Here is a 14,915-nt window from a genome sequence, read left to right on the forward strand (position 1 = left end):
TTCCAGGAGGGATGCCAGCCTTACTTCAGTTTTAAAAAAGATTTATTGGTTTGAAAGACAGAGTTTGTACAGATAGCGATCCGCCGACTGGTTCACTCCCCACATGGTCCCAAAGGCCAGAGTAGACAGGTTGGAAGTCTCCCACGTGGCTGAGGGACCCAAGGACCTGGGTCACCCTCTGCTGCGGTCCAGGTGCATTAACAAGGAGCGGGATCAGAAGTGGAGCAGCCGGGACTCATCTCCCCCACCCCCAACTTTGATGGGACACAGGACAGCCCAGTGCTGGCCCAAGCCGTTGCTGGTCCTAACCCAGCTCTGCCCAGCAGGAACAGCCCTCCCTTGCTGTCCCTGATTCTTGTGCCGAGTGACCCACCCCACCAGGCAGGCGGGGCCGTGCCTCCTGCCACGCCCTACGCTTGCCCCATGGTGCGCTTGGGCTCTGGAGGCAGGGCCTGAGACAGAGGGGCAGACAATTGCACCCTTGCCAGAATTCACTCAAACTTCATCCAGCCCATAGACTCTGGGTTTCCAACTGCTTTTACATCAGCAGTAAAAAAAGGAACAAAAACCGGAATGGAACCTGTTAAAGTGTGTTTCTGAGGACGAGGTCATGGGGGAGCAGGGTGGGCATGCGGCCCCACACCCGGGGTCTCCCCGGGGCTGGATGTTGTGGATGGCCAGGGGCTGCAGGGCCCAGGGCAGGCGAGATGTGGCGGGTGCCCAGGAGTGCTGCTCCGCAGGAAGGAGATGAGGTCACAAGACAGCACGAAAGACACACGAACATACATGTAACACACATGGACACACACACCAGCTGGCCACGTGCACCCGCTGCTTTGCAGAAGAGATTTCAAAAGAACAGCCTGAGGCCCGCAGAGTGGCAGGAGCTGGGGTCACCCACCGCTGGTTGGCGCAGGCTCTAAGGGTGATGGGGCACCCTTGGCTGGGGGGTAGGGGGAGCGTGGCGCGGTCTTGGAAAACAACAGAACTGTCCGAATTAAACAAAGCTTAAAAAAAAAACCCAAGTGGTGTGGGTCCTTTTTGTAGAAAAGAAGGCTGCAGGCAGAGACCTGGGGCACGCACACGGTGGCAAGGTCTGGGGGTACATCCGCTCTCCCCAGGCCGCAGCCATCCCCTGCCAGCCGCTCCCCTGTTGCTCCGCGTTTCCGTGTAAACCGGGAACAAAAAAATCGGCTATCAAACGTGAGTCGTGTAAACACAGTGATGGGTGTGCGGGCTCACGGCCGCGGGGCCAGCCCGGTTCCCGTGCTGTTCTCCTGAGTCCGGGACGCGCCTCTGCGGGGCGATGCGTCTCCCGCCCGGACCTCCCGAGGCTGCGGGTCATGCGCGTGGGGTCCTCAGGGCATCGCCTTCGCCCCTAGCCCTGCAGGTCCGAGAAGGCTGCGGGGCCGCCCTCGCTGCAGCTGGACGAGTTGCTCAGGGCGGCCGAGCCCGGGCTAGACTCTGCGGGGAGAGCAGGCGGGTCTGGGACAGCAGCGGGGTGCGTGGAGCAGCGTGCGGGGCACCGGGTGGGGTGCAGGCGGCAACGGAGTGCAGGGTGTGTGGGGTAGCATGCAGGAGGCTGCGGGGTGCGTGGGGCAGCGTGCGGGGGCACGGCGCCTACCTGAGCTGCTGGGAGCGCGGGCCGAGGCCGGCCGGCCCAGCAGCACGCGCAGGCTGCCCGCGGGGACCCAGCCCTCGGTGCCGCTGCTCAGGTCCCGCACGTACCTGCAAGAGGCGGGCAGCGGCTCCAGTGGCGTGGCGGGCCGGGGCGGCGGGGCAGCCGGGTGGGCGCGGGTCTTACCAGAGGCCCTCGGCCCTCTCCTCCACCACCTCCAGCACGTCGCCGCTCCTCACCGCCAGAGCGGCGGGGCCCGTCTTCTCGAGGTCTGCGGTGGCCGTGTATTTCCCGGGGACCTGCGGGGCTCCGGGTAAGGGCCAGGGTGGGGGCACGCCCCCTCGGTGTTGGCAGGCCCAGGCGGGTGGCCAGCCAGTCCACCCAGCTGTCGGACATCCGCGCTAGGAGCCTGGCAGCCCAGCATGGACAGTGTCATGGCGGGGTCCCTGGCAATGCCGGCCTCCTTGCCCTGTGCCCCCTGTGCCTGGGACTGATGGCTGAGGGTGCCCAGCGGCTTCGCCCCCCATGCTCACGCGTTCCCCCGTTCTCCCAGAAGCCAGAGCCGTCCTCCCAAGTCTGTACTTGCACACACACAGGACCCAGACACTTCCCAGGCCTGGTCCCTGCCCACACTCCCCTCCCCCAGGGCGGCTGCCTGGAGAGACCCCTTGCCCAGGGCCCCTCCCCCCTCCAAACACCTGGGAAGATCAGGTCAGTGACATGGACTGTCCCCAGTAGGCACGGCCCCTGACAGAGGCCGAGGGTGGCCCTGGGCCAGGGAGCTCCCCGCAGCCGTGCCCCCTCCGCCCCTGCCCTAGGGAGACCAGGTTACCAGCTTCCCAGTGCCTCCTTCTTCTTCCACGTCAGACGAGTTGCCGAGTTCCTCTGCGCTGGACCAGCTGCCATCGTCCTCCGGGGCCTCCGGTGAGTGTGGCGTTGTACTCCAGCCTGGGACGGAGTGCACACTGTGAGGACGGGCCACCTGCAGAGCCACCACATCCAGGCAGGGCCACCGCGTCCAGGCAGGGCCACCGCGTCCAGGCAGGGCCATCAGGTCCAGGCAGGGCTGCCTGGTGTCACTGACCTGGCACCCTTGGAAGACATGGACCCTGGGGCTGAGCAAACCACATCCACATCGGTGACAGGGACTGGCGGCAGCTCAATCCCCATGGGGCTGCACACAGCTCACACCACACACAGCTCACACACCTCACACCACACACAGCTCACACCACACACACCTCACACACCTCACACCACACACAGCTCACACCAAACACCACGCACACACCTCACACCACACACCTCACACCACATACCTCACACCTCACACAGCTCACACCACACACACCTTATACCACACACTCCTCACACCACACACACCACACACACCTCACACCATGCACACCTCACACCACACACACCTCACACCACACACAGCTCACACCACACACAGCTCACACCACACACACCTCACACCACGCACACCTCACACCACACACAGCTCACACCACACACAGCTCACACCTCACACACCTCACACCACACACCTCACACCACACACACCTCACACCACACACACCTCACACCACACACACCACACACACCACACACACCTCACACCACGCACACACAACACACCTCACACCACACACCATGCACACACAACACACCTCACACCACACACCTCACACCACGCACACGTCACACCACACACACCTCATACACCTCACACCACGCACAGCTCACACCACACACACCTCACACCACACACACCTCACACCATACACACCTCATACCACACACACCTCACACCACACACAGCTCAATCCCCATGGGGCTGCACAGACCACACACACCTCACACTACTTATACATCCACGTCACACCACACACAACACACCACAAACATACATCGCACACCACATAACACACCACACACCACTTAACACACCACACACATGTAAAGCATATGCAACACATGCACCACAGCACACATACAACACACCACACACACACACCCCACAGCAGCACACCAGGGAATCTGGCTTGTGGCTCCCCACCTTCCAGCTGGGACACCTCCAGCATGGTGGATGGTGGCAGTTACAGACGAGAGGTGTGCAGGTGTGCCTGCCCCCCACTGCTGCCAGACCAGGGGGTGGCCGTGTCCAGGCATTTCCAGATGCCCCTGGGGCCCGAGGCTGGTCAAGGGCACTTCTCCTTGTGGGCTGACATCTCTGTACTTGACCTAGGCCAAGCAGCCAGTCCTGCCCTGTGTCACACTGGCTGGCCTGTGTGCAGGGACAGGGATGTGGCATGCTTTCTGCAATCCCCAGGCTCCTGGTGTGCCAGGGCGTACTGGACAGGGAGCCCGGGGGTCCCTAGAGCCACAGGCAGCCCCTCACTGCCCACTGACGAGGGAGAGGCGGTGGCAATGCTGGTGGAGAGCGGTTCCTCACTGGGGCATGGGGAGGGTGGTGGTGACAGGGGCAGGGCTAGCAGCGGCCACGGCCAGCAGGTGGCCGAGTCACTCTACCTCGCAGACCAAAGGGAGTTGGGTCGCTCCTGACTTCGTGTCTCTTAGCTTTTTTGTCAGGACTGGAAGGAGAAGCTGCAGGAGGGAGAGACAGAGAGAGGAAGGGAGAGGAGGACAGTGTGAGAGCAGGTGGTAGGTGAGTGACAGGCAACAGGGCCGGGTGTGGCGGGCGAGTGACAGGCGACAGGGCCAGGTGTGGCAGGCGAGTGACAGGCAACAGGGTCGGGTGTGGCGGTCTGCCCTCCACCGGGAGAAGCAGCTTGAGTGAGCAGACGACAGTGGCTGAGGGGGTGTCACGAGCAGGGCTGGCAGGAGCTGTCCGGGCCGTCCTTCTGTCGGGGGCTGTCTCCAGCCATGTCCTTTGTGTCCCCAGCTGCAGCCTCGATCAGGGCCCCAGACACTCCAGCTGAGGGAGGCAGCTGAGCTTCGGGGTTCTGGGTTTTTCTTGGGGTTTCTCTCAGCCTGATTCTTGCCAGGAACTCTGGGAAGTGTCACCACCCTGCCCAATACCAAAGGCCCAGCAGAGAGAGGACAGGGAGGAGGGGGCCCTGTCCATGTCAGAGACAGCCCGGCCTGCAAGTGTCTGAGACAAGGGGATCCCTGAGATGGCTTTGAGCATCCAGCTGGGGTCCTGGCCACTGGCTGGGTTTGGTGGGGAGAGGGGAAAGATGTATGGACGGCGTCCACCACGGGTGGGGAGGGGGAAGCATGCATGGGCAGCGGTGGGGGTGGCTGGGACCCATAGCTGATGCCCTCCATGGTCAGCGGTGGGAGGGGTGATAGGACCCATGGCTGGTGCCCGCCACAGCTGACGGTGGGGGTGGCTGGGACGGATGGCCAGCCACGGGTGGGATGGGGTTCAGGAGGACTGACAGACAGTGCACACTCTCACCTCTCGGGCCCTGGAGTCCGGCACAGCCCGGCGGGGCGCAGTGCTTTCCTGACAGCATGGAGCTCTCAGAGGCGGAGCTGGGCACTGTGTCCTCTAGGGGAGAGAGAGCCGGTCCTGAGGTGTGGACGGCGGTGCCTGGACTGAGGATAGCTGCCGCGTGCCTCTGCGCGGTCCACACTCACCTGGGCCCCTCTCAGGGGGCTTGGGCAGTAACGCCGAGCCCGTGTAGCCCTCCAGGCCCAGGGGGTCAGCTTTCCGCTCCTCCGGCCTCCTGTTGTTCCTTGCGCTGCCCCGCGAGGGACTGGTGACCACAGGGAACAAGGCAGGGCTCAGGGCCAGGTGCCCAGGAGGCCCACCCAGATGTGAGAGGGGGCCAGCCCGGGAGTCAGCCAAGCGAGCCCAGGAGGAGGCCCGCACAGATGTCAGGGACATGGAGGGCCCTGGGGGTCACCCAAGGCTGGGCTGAGCTCACCTTGTGCTGGCGGGCGCCGGCAAGGGCAGGCTGTGGGACTGCTCCAGTGCCCGGTGCTGGCTGGCTTCTGTGAGGGACCCAGAGGGCAGAGCTCAGCTGGGAAGCCCGCAGGGAGTCAATCCAGAAGGAAAGCAGGGCGGGGCCGGGCCCACCCACCTCTGCACGCCTGCAGCTGGCTTGTCAGCACCTTCCGGATTTCGTTCACCCAAGCCGCCTTGATCTCAGGGGTCGGCGCCTGGACCCAAACGCAATGTCAGGGGATGAGCACCCGACCCCCACCCAGGCAGCCGCCCTCATCCTCTAAGCTGTGTGTGGAACCAGCAGGGACGGGATGGGGTCCCTGGCTCTGCGATTGCCCAGGGCACATGGGAAGGGCCATGTGTGCCGGTGGTGGGTACCCAAGGGCCCTGCAGTGCCACCAGCATTCCACAGAGTCCCTGGGCAGGCTCTGGGCACGAGCTGCCTCATGGCCATTGGACCTCATTCTAAGTGACCAGCATAAGGGTGACTGAGCTCCCAGGCCAGGGAGTGCCTCCCCATGGCCAGACGGAGGTCACAGCTGGGCAGCAGCCCCAAGGAGGGGCCGGATGTTCGGCATTCAGGCCCAGCCGGGTGAGGCCCTGAGGGACTGGCCATGGGCGCATGGACAGGACGCTGCCCCAGTGTACGCTGCACCTCTCCTGGACTGTGCCCTCCAGGGCCCAGGGGCGCCGACCCAGACCCCAGCCTACCTGCACTATGTACACCTCTTCCCGTGCGTTATACCAGATCTCGAACTTCTTGCTGTCACCCTTGACATTCTCAGTGATGCCCACGGCGGTCATCTGGTGGGTGGGGCATGGTTACCATGACGGGCACACAGCTGGGCAGGGCACCCTGGCCCGCCCTGGGGTGGGTGCATGGAACCCTGGCTGGCGCTCACATTGAGAGACTGCTTGTAGCTGTAGGAGGGGGCCTTCTCGTAGCCCTCGCCGTTCTCCTCCCGCTTCTTACAGAATAGCACCGCCTTCTCGTGCAAGAACAGGTGGCGTTGCATGGGCTTGAACCTGGCCAGCTCCTTGACCTTGGTGTGGCCCTTCTTGTGGTCAGTCCACACGCTGAAGGAGCCTTGCATCAGTAGCCGTCCCAGATCGCTGAGGTTTCCCTGGAACGAACGTGGCCATGGCTGAGGTTGGGCGGCTCCAGGGTCTCCCAGGACGTGGCCAGGCAGGGCCCCTCCTGGTCATAGCCGAGTGGGGGTCTCCTAGGATGTGGCCAGGCAGGGCCCCTCCTGGTCATAGCCGAGTGGGGGTCTCCTAGGATGTGGCCAGGCAGGGCCCCTCCTGGGTCATAGCCGAGTGGGGGTCTCCTAGGATGTGGCCAGGCAGGGCCCCTCCTGGTCATAGCCGAGTGGGGGTCTCCCAGGACGTGGCCAGGCAGGGCCCCTCCTGGTCATAGCTGAGAGGGGATCTCCCAGGACGTGGTTAGGCAGGGCTCCTCCTGGGTCATAGCTGAGAGGGGATCTCCCAGGACGTGGCTGAGCGGGCCTCCCAGGCATGGGCACAGGGCAGCAGGTGAGCACAGGGCATCCCGGGCTGAAGCAGGCTGCCACATGCTGCTGAGAGTCGACCAGGGCAGTGGTGATTTCAGCAAACACCCGGCCGTGAGCAGAGGTGCTAAGGCAGGTGTAAGGGGGCCAGGTGAGCTCAGTCATTAATCACCCTGGAATTGACTGACTGCAAGAGAACTGAAGTGGAGTGTTGAAGGATAAACGGAGCAAATGGTGGCTAGGCAGCCCGGAGGCCCTTGAAGAGGAGGAGGAGCTGCCCCTGCAAACTGTTCCCCTTCCCCGCTGGCAGCCCCAGGTCCATGGCAAGGGTTGGAGTGGCAGGTGGCCCAAGTGCAGAGCCCCAACACAGTCAGCCTGAACTCAGCACAGGCTGCCGAGCTCACCAGGCAGGCAGAGCTGAGCAGAACCAGGAGGGTGGATGGCCCTGCCTCACGCCCCAGCCTGCTTGCCACCCAGGATCTTACATCATAGCCCGTGATGGCGATGAGGTGCATGGAGTCATTGACGGCCTTGAGGATGCCAAGGATGGAGCTGAGCGCCTCCTGCAGGTCCTCGGCACCCTCGCAGTTCTTGCTATATTTCAGCATTTCCTGGGGGGTGGGGGGCAGAGGCCGAGCACGCTCCAGCAGCTGTCCAGCACCAGCCCCCCTTACTACCCCTTAGCCTTCTGCCTGCTGCTTTACTCCTGGCTAAGGCTGGCAGCCAAGGCCGGAGGACACGAAGAGCACATGGGCTCCACTGGCCGGCCAGGGAGGGGCCCATCTGTTCCCTGGACACCCTGCCCCTCCCTTTGTGTGTGTGAGTCCGTGGTTCTAGGGAGGTCCCTGAGGCTGGGAAAGGGGCCAGGGCAGTGGACTGGACGGCGGGCAGGCAGCCGGACGACCCACCTTCAGCAGCAGCTGGTACTTGGTGACCCTCTGCACGGGCTTCAGCAGGTAGGAGTCCAGGCTCAGCTTGTGGTCCAGCTTCTTCTGGCACTCCTGCGGGGACAGTGGTGGTCAGCCCTGCTGGGCCTGTGTGTGGTAGGGGCTCATGGGCGTGGCAGGACCCACCTGGAAGAAGGGGCAGTCAGAGCACTGGCGCCACAGGCTCTCAGAGCGCGGCTTGTTCTGGCAGTATTTCTCGTAGACCTGGAACTCCTCCATCTGCAGGGGGGTGTAGCCCCTTATAGCCAGGGATGCCTACAACCCCTGTCCCCTGCTGGCTCTCCCAGAAGGCCCTACAGGGGGGGCCTGGCCTTCCTGGGCTGAGGGGCCTCGTGGACAGTGCCTGCCCCATAGTCCCTGATGCCCAGGCCTCAGCCTGGCACCTGCTGAACTCCACTCCTGCTGTCCGAAGGCACCTTACCTGCCTCACTAAACTGCTATAACAAGCCCGAGGGAGGGCTGGCCCCACACCCTGCCCTTTCTGCCCCCACAACTCTGGCACTGGCCTCCTGTGGTCGCAGTCCCTCCACCCACTTAGGGAGAACTCAGGCAGGCCAGTGTAGTTAGCAAGGGAGGGCTGCCAAAGCTGGGTGAGACCAGCCAGGAACACACACAACACATGACACACACACGACACCAGGTATGCAGACATACACACATACACCAGGCACACACATGCATACACACAACAGCACATGCATATATACACATACATACACCAGGCACACACCCACATACATACAACAACACACACATACACCAGACACACACACATACATACAACAGCACATACACACACCAGGCACATACATACACACAACAACAGACATACATATGCACAAGGTATACACAGCACACACATACACTCATGTACATGCACATCACATGCACAAGCGTGAAGCAAGTCCTTTCACTGGCACCCAGAAATACGGGCTGGAAGGGCCTGTACCCCGAGGAGCTGGGGCTGGAAGGGCCTGTACCCCGAGGAGCTGGGGCTGGAAGGGTCCTGAACCCCAAGAAACTTGGGCACTGGAAGGGTCCTGAACCCCGAGGAGCTGGGGCTGGAAGGGTCTTGAACCCCGAGGAGCTGGGGCTGGAAGGGTCCTGAACCCCGAGGAGCTGGGGCTGGAAGGGTCCTGAACCCCGAGGAGCTGGGGCTGGAAGGGTCTTGAACCCCGAGGAGCTGGGGCTGGAAGGGTCCTGAACCCCGAGGAGCTGGGGCTGGAAGGGTCCTGAACCCCGAGGAGCTGGGGCTGGAAGGGTCCTGAACCCCGAGGAGCTGGGGCTGGAAGGGTCCTGAACCCCGAGGAGCTGGGGCTTGTTGTCCCTCTACTTTCTCCCCTCAGTTGGCCTGAGGAAAGGCTGTGCTTCTGGTCCTGTCTGGCCACACTGGGTAGGGGTGGGACAGGTGGTCAGAGCGGCAGTGGCCACAATGGGCAGGGAAACACTCACCCTCTCCAGGAAGCACCTGCCCACCAGCTCCGGGCAGTCGGCGTAGTTCTCCAGCTCCCGCAGGAAGATCCTGGTATATGGGGCCCTGTCAAGTCTGGGCTGGCCCTGGGATCCAGGCAGCACCCAGTTCCTGGCCTGGGCTTTGCCTGCCGTGCTTCTGTCAACCCTGGGCCCACATCTCCCCAGGGGCAGACCTGGGGTGGGCTGCACTCCCTGCTCCCACACGGTGCGGGAGGCTGGCAGCACCCAGCCAGGCCCCACCTGTGGTGGAAGTGGTAGATTTCCTCCATGTTCCCAAACAAGATTCCCTTCTTGTTGGCAAGGCCAGGGGACAGGAGGTGTGCCATCAGAGGATTGTCCATCTCAGCGGCATAGCCCTGTGGGGGAGGCAGGGGTCAGCAGGCAGACCCCACGTCTGGTGGCACTTACCGCAGCCCAAACGCATGCGCACACCAGACAGCCAAGGCTCTTGAAGGGCACCCACTTCATACCCTGCCCCATGAGGTCTGTGACCCCACTCGCCCTGCCCCAGGCTGCCTGCTCTGTGATGCCCATGTGGGGCTCTGAGTCCTCAGTCAGGGCTGTTGCCCTTGTCCTGAGCGCCCCCTACACAGGGGCACTCGGGGATGGCCGGCTGAGGCCCCGTCCAGCGTGGAACCTCCGGCATCCAGCCTCACCTCCAGCACACAGAGCAACTCGTCCACATAGGCGCGCTCCGTGTCCAGCAGTTCATTCATCACGTGTCTGGGAAGCGTGAGAGCAGATGGTCCTCGCAGTGGACAAAGGGGGCAGGTGTCCCCTCTGCCCTGCTCCCCAGCACACAGAGACCCCCACTCGGGGCCTCGCCCAGCTGCCTGCACCCGCCTGGGCCAGCTGAGTCCCAGCAGCCATCTGCTGAGGACTTCAGGAAAGCCGGGGGGCAGGCAGGCTCTCGGCTGGGGGTGTCCTGTGAGCAGATTGGGGGTGTCCTGTGAGCAGATTGGGGGTGTAAAGGCAGTGGGCAGTGAACTGCGGGAGGTCCTGTGGAAGCAGACCCCGCACAGTCAGCAGCAGAAGGAGGTGAGAAGACTTAGGGATGCTGAGGGTACCTGTGTCACCTACCTGGCTGGCGCACAGCCCCTCCCCAAGTGTGCCGAGGTGCCCACTGTGTCCCCTCTGTGGCGTGGCCTGGGGTGCCCAGGACTCACCTGCGCAGCACGGCCAGGCTCTCCTCCTCGTCCCCAGCTGAGCCGCCCCGGCCCTGGCGGTTCTCGTTCATTTCACTCTGAGGAGGAGGATGCTGGGTCAGGGGTGCCCAGGGCAGTTCCCTGACTCCTGCAGGGGCGGAATGGGTCCCAAAGGACCATGAGGGAGGCAGGGAAGCCAGGAGGGGCACCACACTCACCTTAGCCCTCCGGTAGGGCCCCCGCCGCTGGGCTCTGCCGTCGGAGCTGCTGATCTCAGAGCCTCGTCGGATGCCTGGGCGGGGAAGACGAGAGGAAGGCGTGAGCTGCGCCCACAGGGTGGGGATGAAGACCATTGGAGATGGCAGCCCAGGAAGCCCCCACACAAAGCTTGTGGCCCCCACGGCCCAGCACGTCCTGGAAGACGCAGGTAGCCAGAGCCAGGCAGGGAGGTGACAGACGGCAGGACACACCTAGGACAGGCTGAGGTGAGGTGCGCAGACCCCGGAGTGGTGTGGAGGCAGAGAATATGTGGGAGCATGCTGCTGTGAGTGAGGGACAGAGTAGGGGAGCCCGTCAGTGTCCTGGCTGGTGGAGGGGCTGCACCCACAGACATTGTGTGTCTTTCCTAGAGGCTCTGAGCCCAGGATGGGGGTGTAGTGACACACCTGGGAGAGGACACACCTGGGGGGACACACCTGGGAGAAGATGCACCTGGGAAAGGAAGACATTCCTGGGGAAGAAGGACACACCTGGGGAGGGAGGACACACCTGGGAGAGGACACACCTGGGGAGGGAGGACACACCTGGGAGAGGACACACCTGGGGAGGGAGGACACACCTGGGGCGACACACCTGGGAGAAGATGCACTTGGGAAAGGAAGACATTCTTGGGGAAGAAGGACACACCTGGGGAGGGAGGACACACCTGGGAGAGGACACACCTGGGGAGGGAGGACACACCTGGGAGGGAGGACACACCTGGGGAGGAGGGAGGACACACCTGGGGAGGGAGGACACACCTGGGAGAGGACACACCTGGGAGAGGACACACCTGGGAGGGAGGACACACCTGGGGAGGAGGGAGGACACACCTGGGGAGGGAGGACACACCTGGGAGAGGACACACCTGGGAGAGGACACACCTGGGAGGGAGGACACACCTGGGGAGGAGGGAGGACACACCTGGGGAGGGAGGACACACCTGGGAGAGGACACACCTGGGGAGGGAGGACACACCTGGGGAGGGAGGACACACCTGGGGAGGGAGGACACACCTGGGAGAGGACACACCTGGGGAGGGAGGACACACCTGGGAGAGGACACACCTGGGGAGGGAGGACACACCTGGGGAGGGAGGACACACCTGGGGAGGGAGGACACACCTGGGAGAGGACACACCTGGGGAGGGAGGACACACCTGGGAGAGGACACACCTGGGAGAGGACACACCTGGGAGGGAGGACACACCTGGGGAGGAGGGAGGACACACCTGGGGAGGGAGGACACACCTGGGAGAGGACACACCTGGGGAGGGAGGACACACCTGGGGAGGGAGGACACACCTGGGGAGGGAGGACACACCTGGGAGAGGACACACCTGGGGAGGGAGGACACACCTGGGGAGGGAGGACACACCTGGGGAGGGAGGACACACCTGGGAGAGGACACACCTGGGGAGGGAGGACACACCTGGGAGAGGACACACCTGGGGAGGGAGGACACACCTGGGGAGGGAGGACACACCTGGGGAGGGAGGACACACCTGGGAGGAGGGAGGACACACCTGGGGAGGAGGAGGACACACCTGGGGAGGGAGGACACACCTGGGGAGGGAGGACACACTTGGGAGAGGACACACCTGGGGAGGAGGGAGGACACACCTGGGGAGGGAGGACACACCTGGGAGAGGACACACCTGGGAGAGGACACACCTGGGGAGGGAGGACACACCTGGGGAGGGAGGACACACCTGGGAGAGGACACACCTGGGGAGGGAGGACACACCTGGGGAGGAGGGAGGACACCTGAGGAGGGAGGACACACCTGGGGAGGAGGGAGGACACACCTGGGGAGGGAGGACACACCTGGGGAGGAGGGAGGACACACCTGAGGAGGGAGGACACACCTGGGAGAGGACACACCTGGGAGAGGACACACCTGGGGAGGGATGACACACCTGGGGAGGAAGGAGGACATACCTGGGGAGGGAGGACACACCTGGGAGAGGACACACCTGGGGAGGGAGGACACACCTGGGGAGGGAGGATACACCTGGGGAGGGAGGACACACCTGGGAGAGGACACACCTGGGGAGGGAGGACACACCTGGGGAGGGAGGACACACCTGGGGAAGAGGGAGGACACACCTGGGGAGGAGGGAGGACACCTGAGGAGGGAGGACACACCTGGGGAGGAGGGAGGACACACCTGGGGAGGGAGGACACACCTGGGGAGGAGGGAGGACACACCTGAGGAGGGAGGACACACCTGGGAGAGGACACACCTGGGGAGGGAGGACACACCTGGGAGAGGACACACCTGGGGAGGGAGGACACACCTGGGGAGGGAGGACACACCTGGGGAGGGAGGACACACCTGGGGAGGAGGGAGGACACACCTGGGGAGGAGGGAGGACACACCTGGGGAGGGAGGACACACCTGGGGAGGGAGGACACACTTGGGAGAGGACACACCTGGGGAGGAGGGAGGACACACCTGGGGAGGGAGGACACACCTGGGAGAGGACACACCTGGGAGAGGACACACCTGGGGAGGGAGGACACACCTGGGGAGGGAGGACACACCTGGGAGAGGACACACCTGGGGAGGGAGGACACACCTGGGGAGGAGGGAGGACACCTGAGGAGGGAGGACACACCTGGGGAGGAGGGAGGACACACCTGGGGAGGGAGGACACACCTGGGGAGGAGGGAGGACACACCTGAGGAGGGAGGACACACCTGGGAGAGGACACACCTGGGAGAGGACACACCTGGGGAGGGATGACACACCTGGGGAGGAAGGAGGACATACCTGGGGAGGGAGGACACACCTGGGAGAGGACACACCTGGGGAGGGAGGACACACCTGGGGAGGGAGGATACACCTGGGGAGGGAGGACACACCTGGGAGAGGACACACCTGGGGAGGGAGGACACACCTGGGGAGGGAGGACACACCTGGGGAAGAGGGAGGACACACCTGGGGAGGAGGGAGGACACCTGAGGAGGGAGGACACACCTGGGGAGGAGGGAGGACACACCTGGGGAGCGAGGACACACCTGGGGAGGAGGGAGGACACACCTGAGGAGGGAGGACACACCTGGGAGAGGACACACCTGGGAGAGGACACACCTGGGGAGGGATGACACACCTGGGGAGGAAGGAGGACATACCTGGGGAGGGAGGACACACCTGGGAGAGGACACACCTGGGGAGGGAGGACACACCTGGGAGAGGACACACCTGGGGAGAGGACACACCTGGGGAGGGAGGACACACCTGGGAGAGGACACACCTGGGGAGGGAGGACACACCTGGGGAGGGAGGACACACCTGGGGAAGAGGGAGGACACACCTGGGAGAGGACACACCTGGGGAGGGAGGACATACCTGGGGAGGGAGGACACACCTGGGGCGACACACCTGGGAGAAGATGCACTTGGGAAAGGAAGACATTCTTGGGGAAGAAGGACACACCTGGGGAGGGAGGACACACCTGGGAGAGGACACACCTGAGGAGGGAGGACACACCTGGGAGGGAGGACACACCTGGGGAGGAGGGAGGACACACCTGGGGAGGGAGGACACACCTGGGAGAGGACACACCTGGGGAGGGATGACACACCTGGGGAGAGGACACACCTGGGGAGGGAGGACACACCTGGGAGAGGACACACCTGGGGAGGGAGGACACACCTGGGGAGGGAGGACACACCTGGGGAGGGAGGACACACCTGGGAGAGGACACAACTGGGGAGGGAGGACACACCTGGGGAGGGAGGACACACCTGGGGAGGGAGGACACACCTGGGGAGGGAGGACACACCTGGGGAGGAGGGAGGACACACCTGGGGAGGAGGGAGGACACACCTGGGGAGGGAGGACACACCTGGGGAGGGAGGACACACTTGGGAGAGGACACACCTGGGGAGGAGGGAGGACACACCTGGGGAGGGAGGACACACCTGGGAGAGGACACACCTGGGAGAGGACACACCTGGGGAAGGAGGACACACCTGGGGAGGGAGGACACACCTGGGAGAGGACACACCTGGGGAGGGAGGACACACCTGGGGAGGAGGG

The 14,915-nt window shown here is 63.9% G+C and overlaps 1 protein-coding gene across 3 annotated transcripts in view; it reads right to left on the bottom strand.

The window, feature by feature from the left end:
• Positions 1-208: 208 nt before the first annotated feature.
• The window catches only part of MCF2L (MCF.2 cell line derived transforming sequence like), a 43,045-nt gene continuing 28,338 nt past the window's right edge, over positions 209-14,915 (bottom strand). The window contains exons 13-31 of one of the 3 annotated variants that reach the window (XM_040991005.1): positions 10,829-10,902; positions 10,632-10,708; positions 10,122-10,188; positions 9,706-9,821; positions 9,445-9,514; positions 8,119-8,211; positions 7,954-8,046; positions 7,531-7,656; positions 6,440-6,661; positions 6,249-6,341; positions 5,674-5,752; positions 5,518-5,584; positions 5,228-5,346; positions 5,055-5,138; positions 4,154-4,228; positions 2,451-2,566; positions 1,805-1,917; positions 1,625-1,728; positions 209-1,464 (exon numbers count right to left, since the gene is read on the bottom strand). In XM_040991005.1, coding sequence (XP_040846939.1) covers positions 1,379-1,464; positions 1,625-1,728; positions 1,805-1,917; positions 2,451-2,566; positions 4,154-4,228; positions 5,055-5,138; positions 5,228-5,346; positions 5,518-5,584; positions 5,674-5,752; positions 6,249-6,341; positions 6,440-6,661; positions 7,531-7,656; positions 7,954-8,046; positions 8,119-8,211; positions 9,445-9,514; positions 9,706-9,821; positions 10,122-10,188; positions 10,632-10,708; positions 10,829-10,902 — 1,874 coding nt within the window. In that variant the 3' untranslated portion in view covers positions 209-1,378. The remainder of the gene's footprint in view (positions 1,465-1,624; positions 1,729-1,804; positions 1,918-2,450; positions 2,567-4,153; positions 4,229-5,054; positions 5,139-5,227; positions 5,347-5,517; positions 5,585-5,673; positions 5,753-6,248; positions 6,342-6,439; positions 6,662-7,530; positions 7,657-7,953; positions 8,047-8,118; positions 8,212-9,444; positions 9,515-9,705; positions 9,822-10,121; positions 10,189-10,631; positions 10,709-10,828; positions 10,903-14,915) is intronic. The other 2 variants (XM_040991002.1, XM_040991004.1) reach the window with 2 other exon arrangements.

Source organism: Ochotona curzoniae, unplaced genomic scaffold (genome assembly GCF_017591425.1).
Source record: "Ochotona curzoniae isolate NIBS_2020 unplaced genomic scaffold, NIBS_Ocur_1.0 contig_64, whole genome shotgun sequence".
NCBI lineage: Eukaryota > Metazoa > Chordata > Mammalia > Lagomorpha > Ochotonidae > Ochotona > Ochotona curzoniae.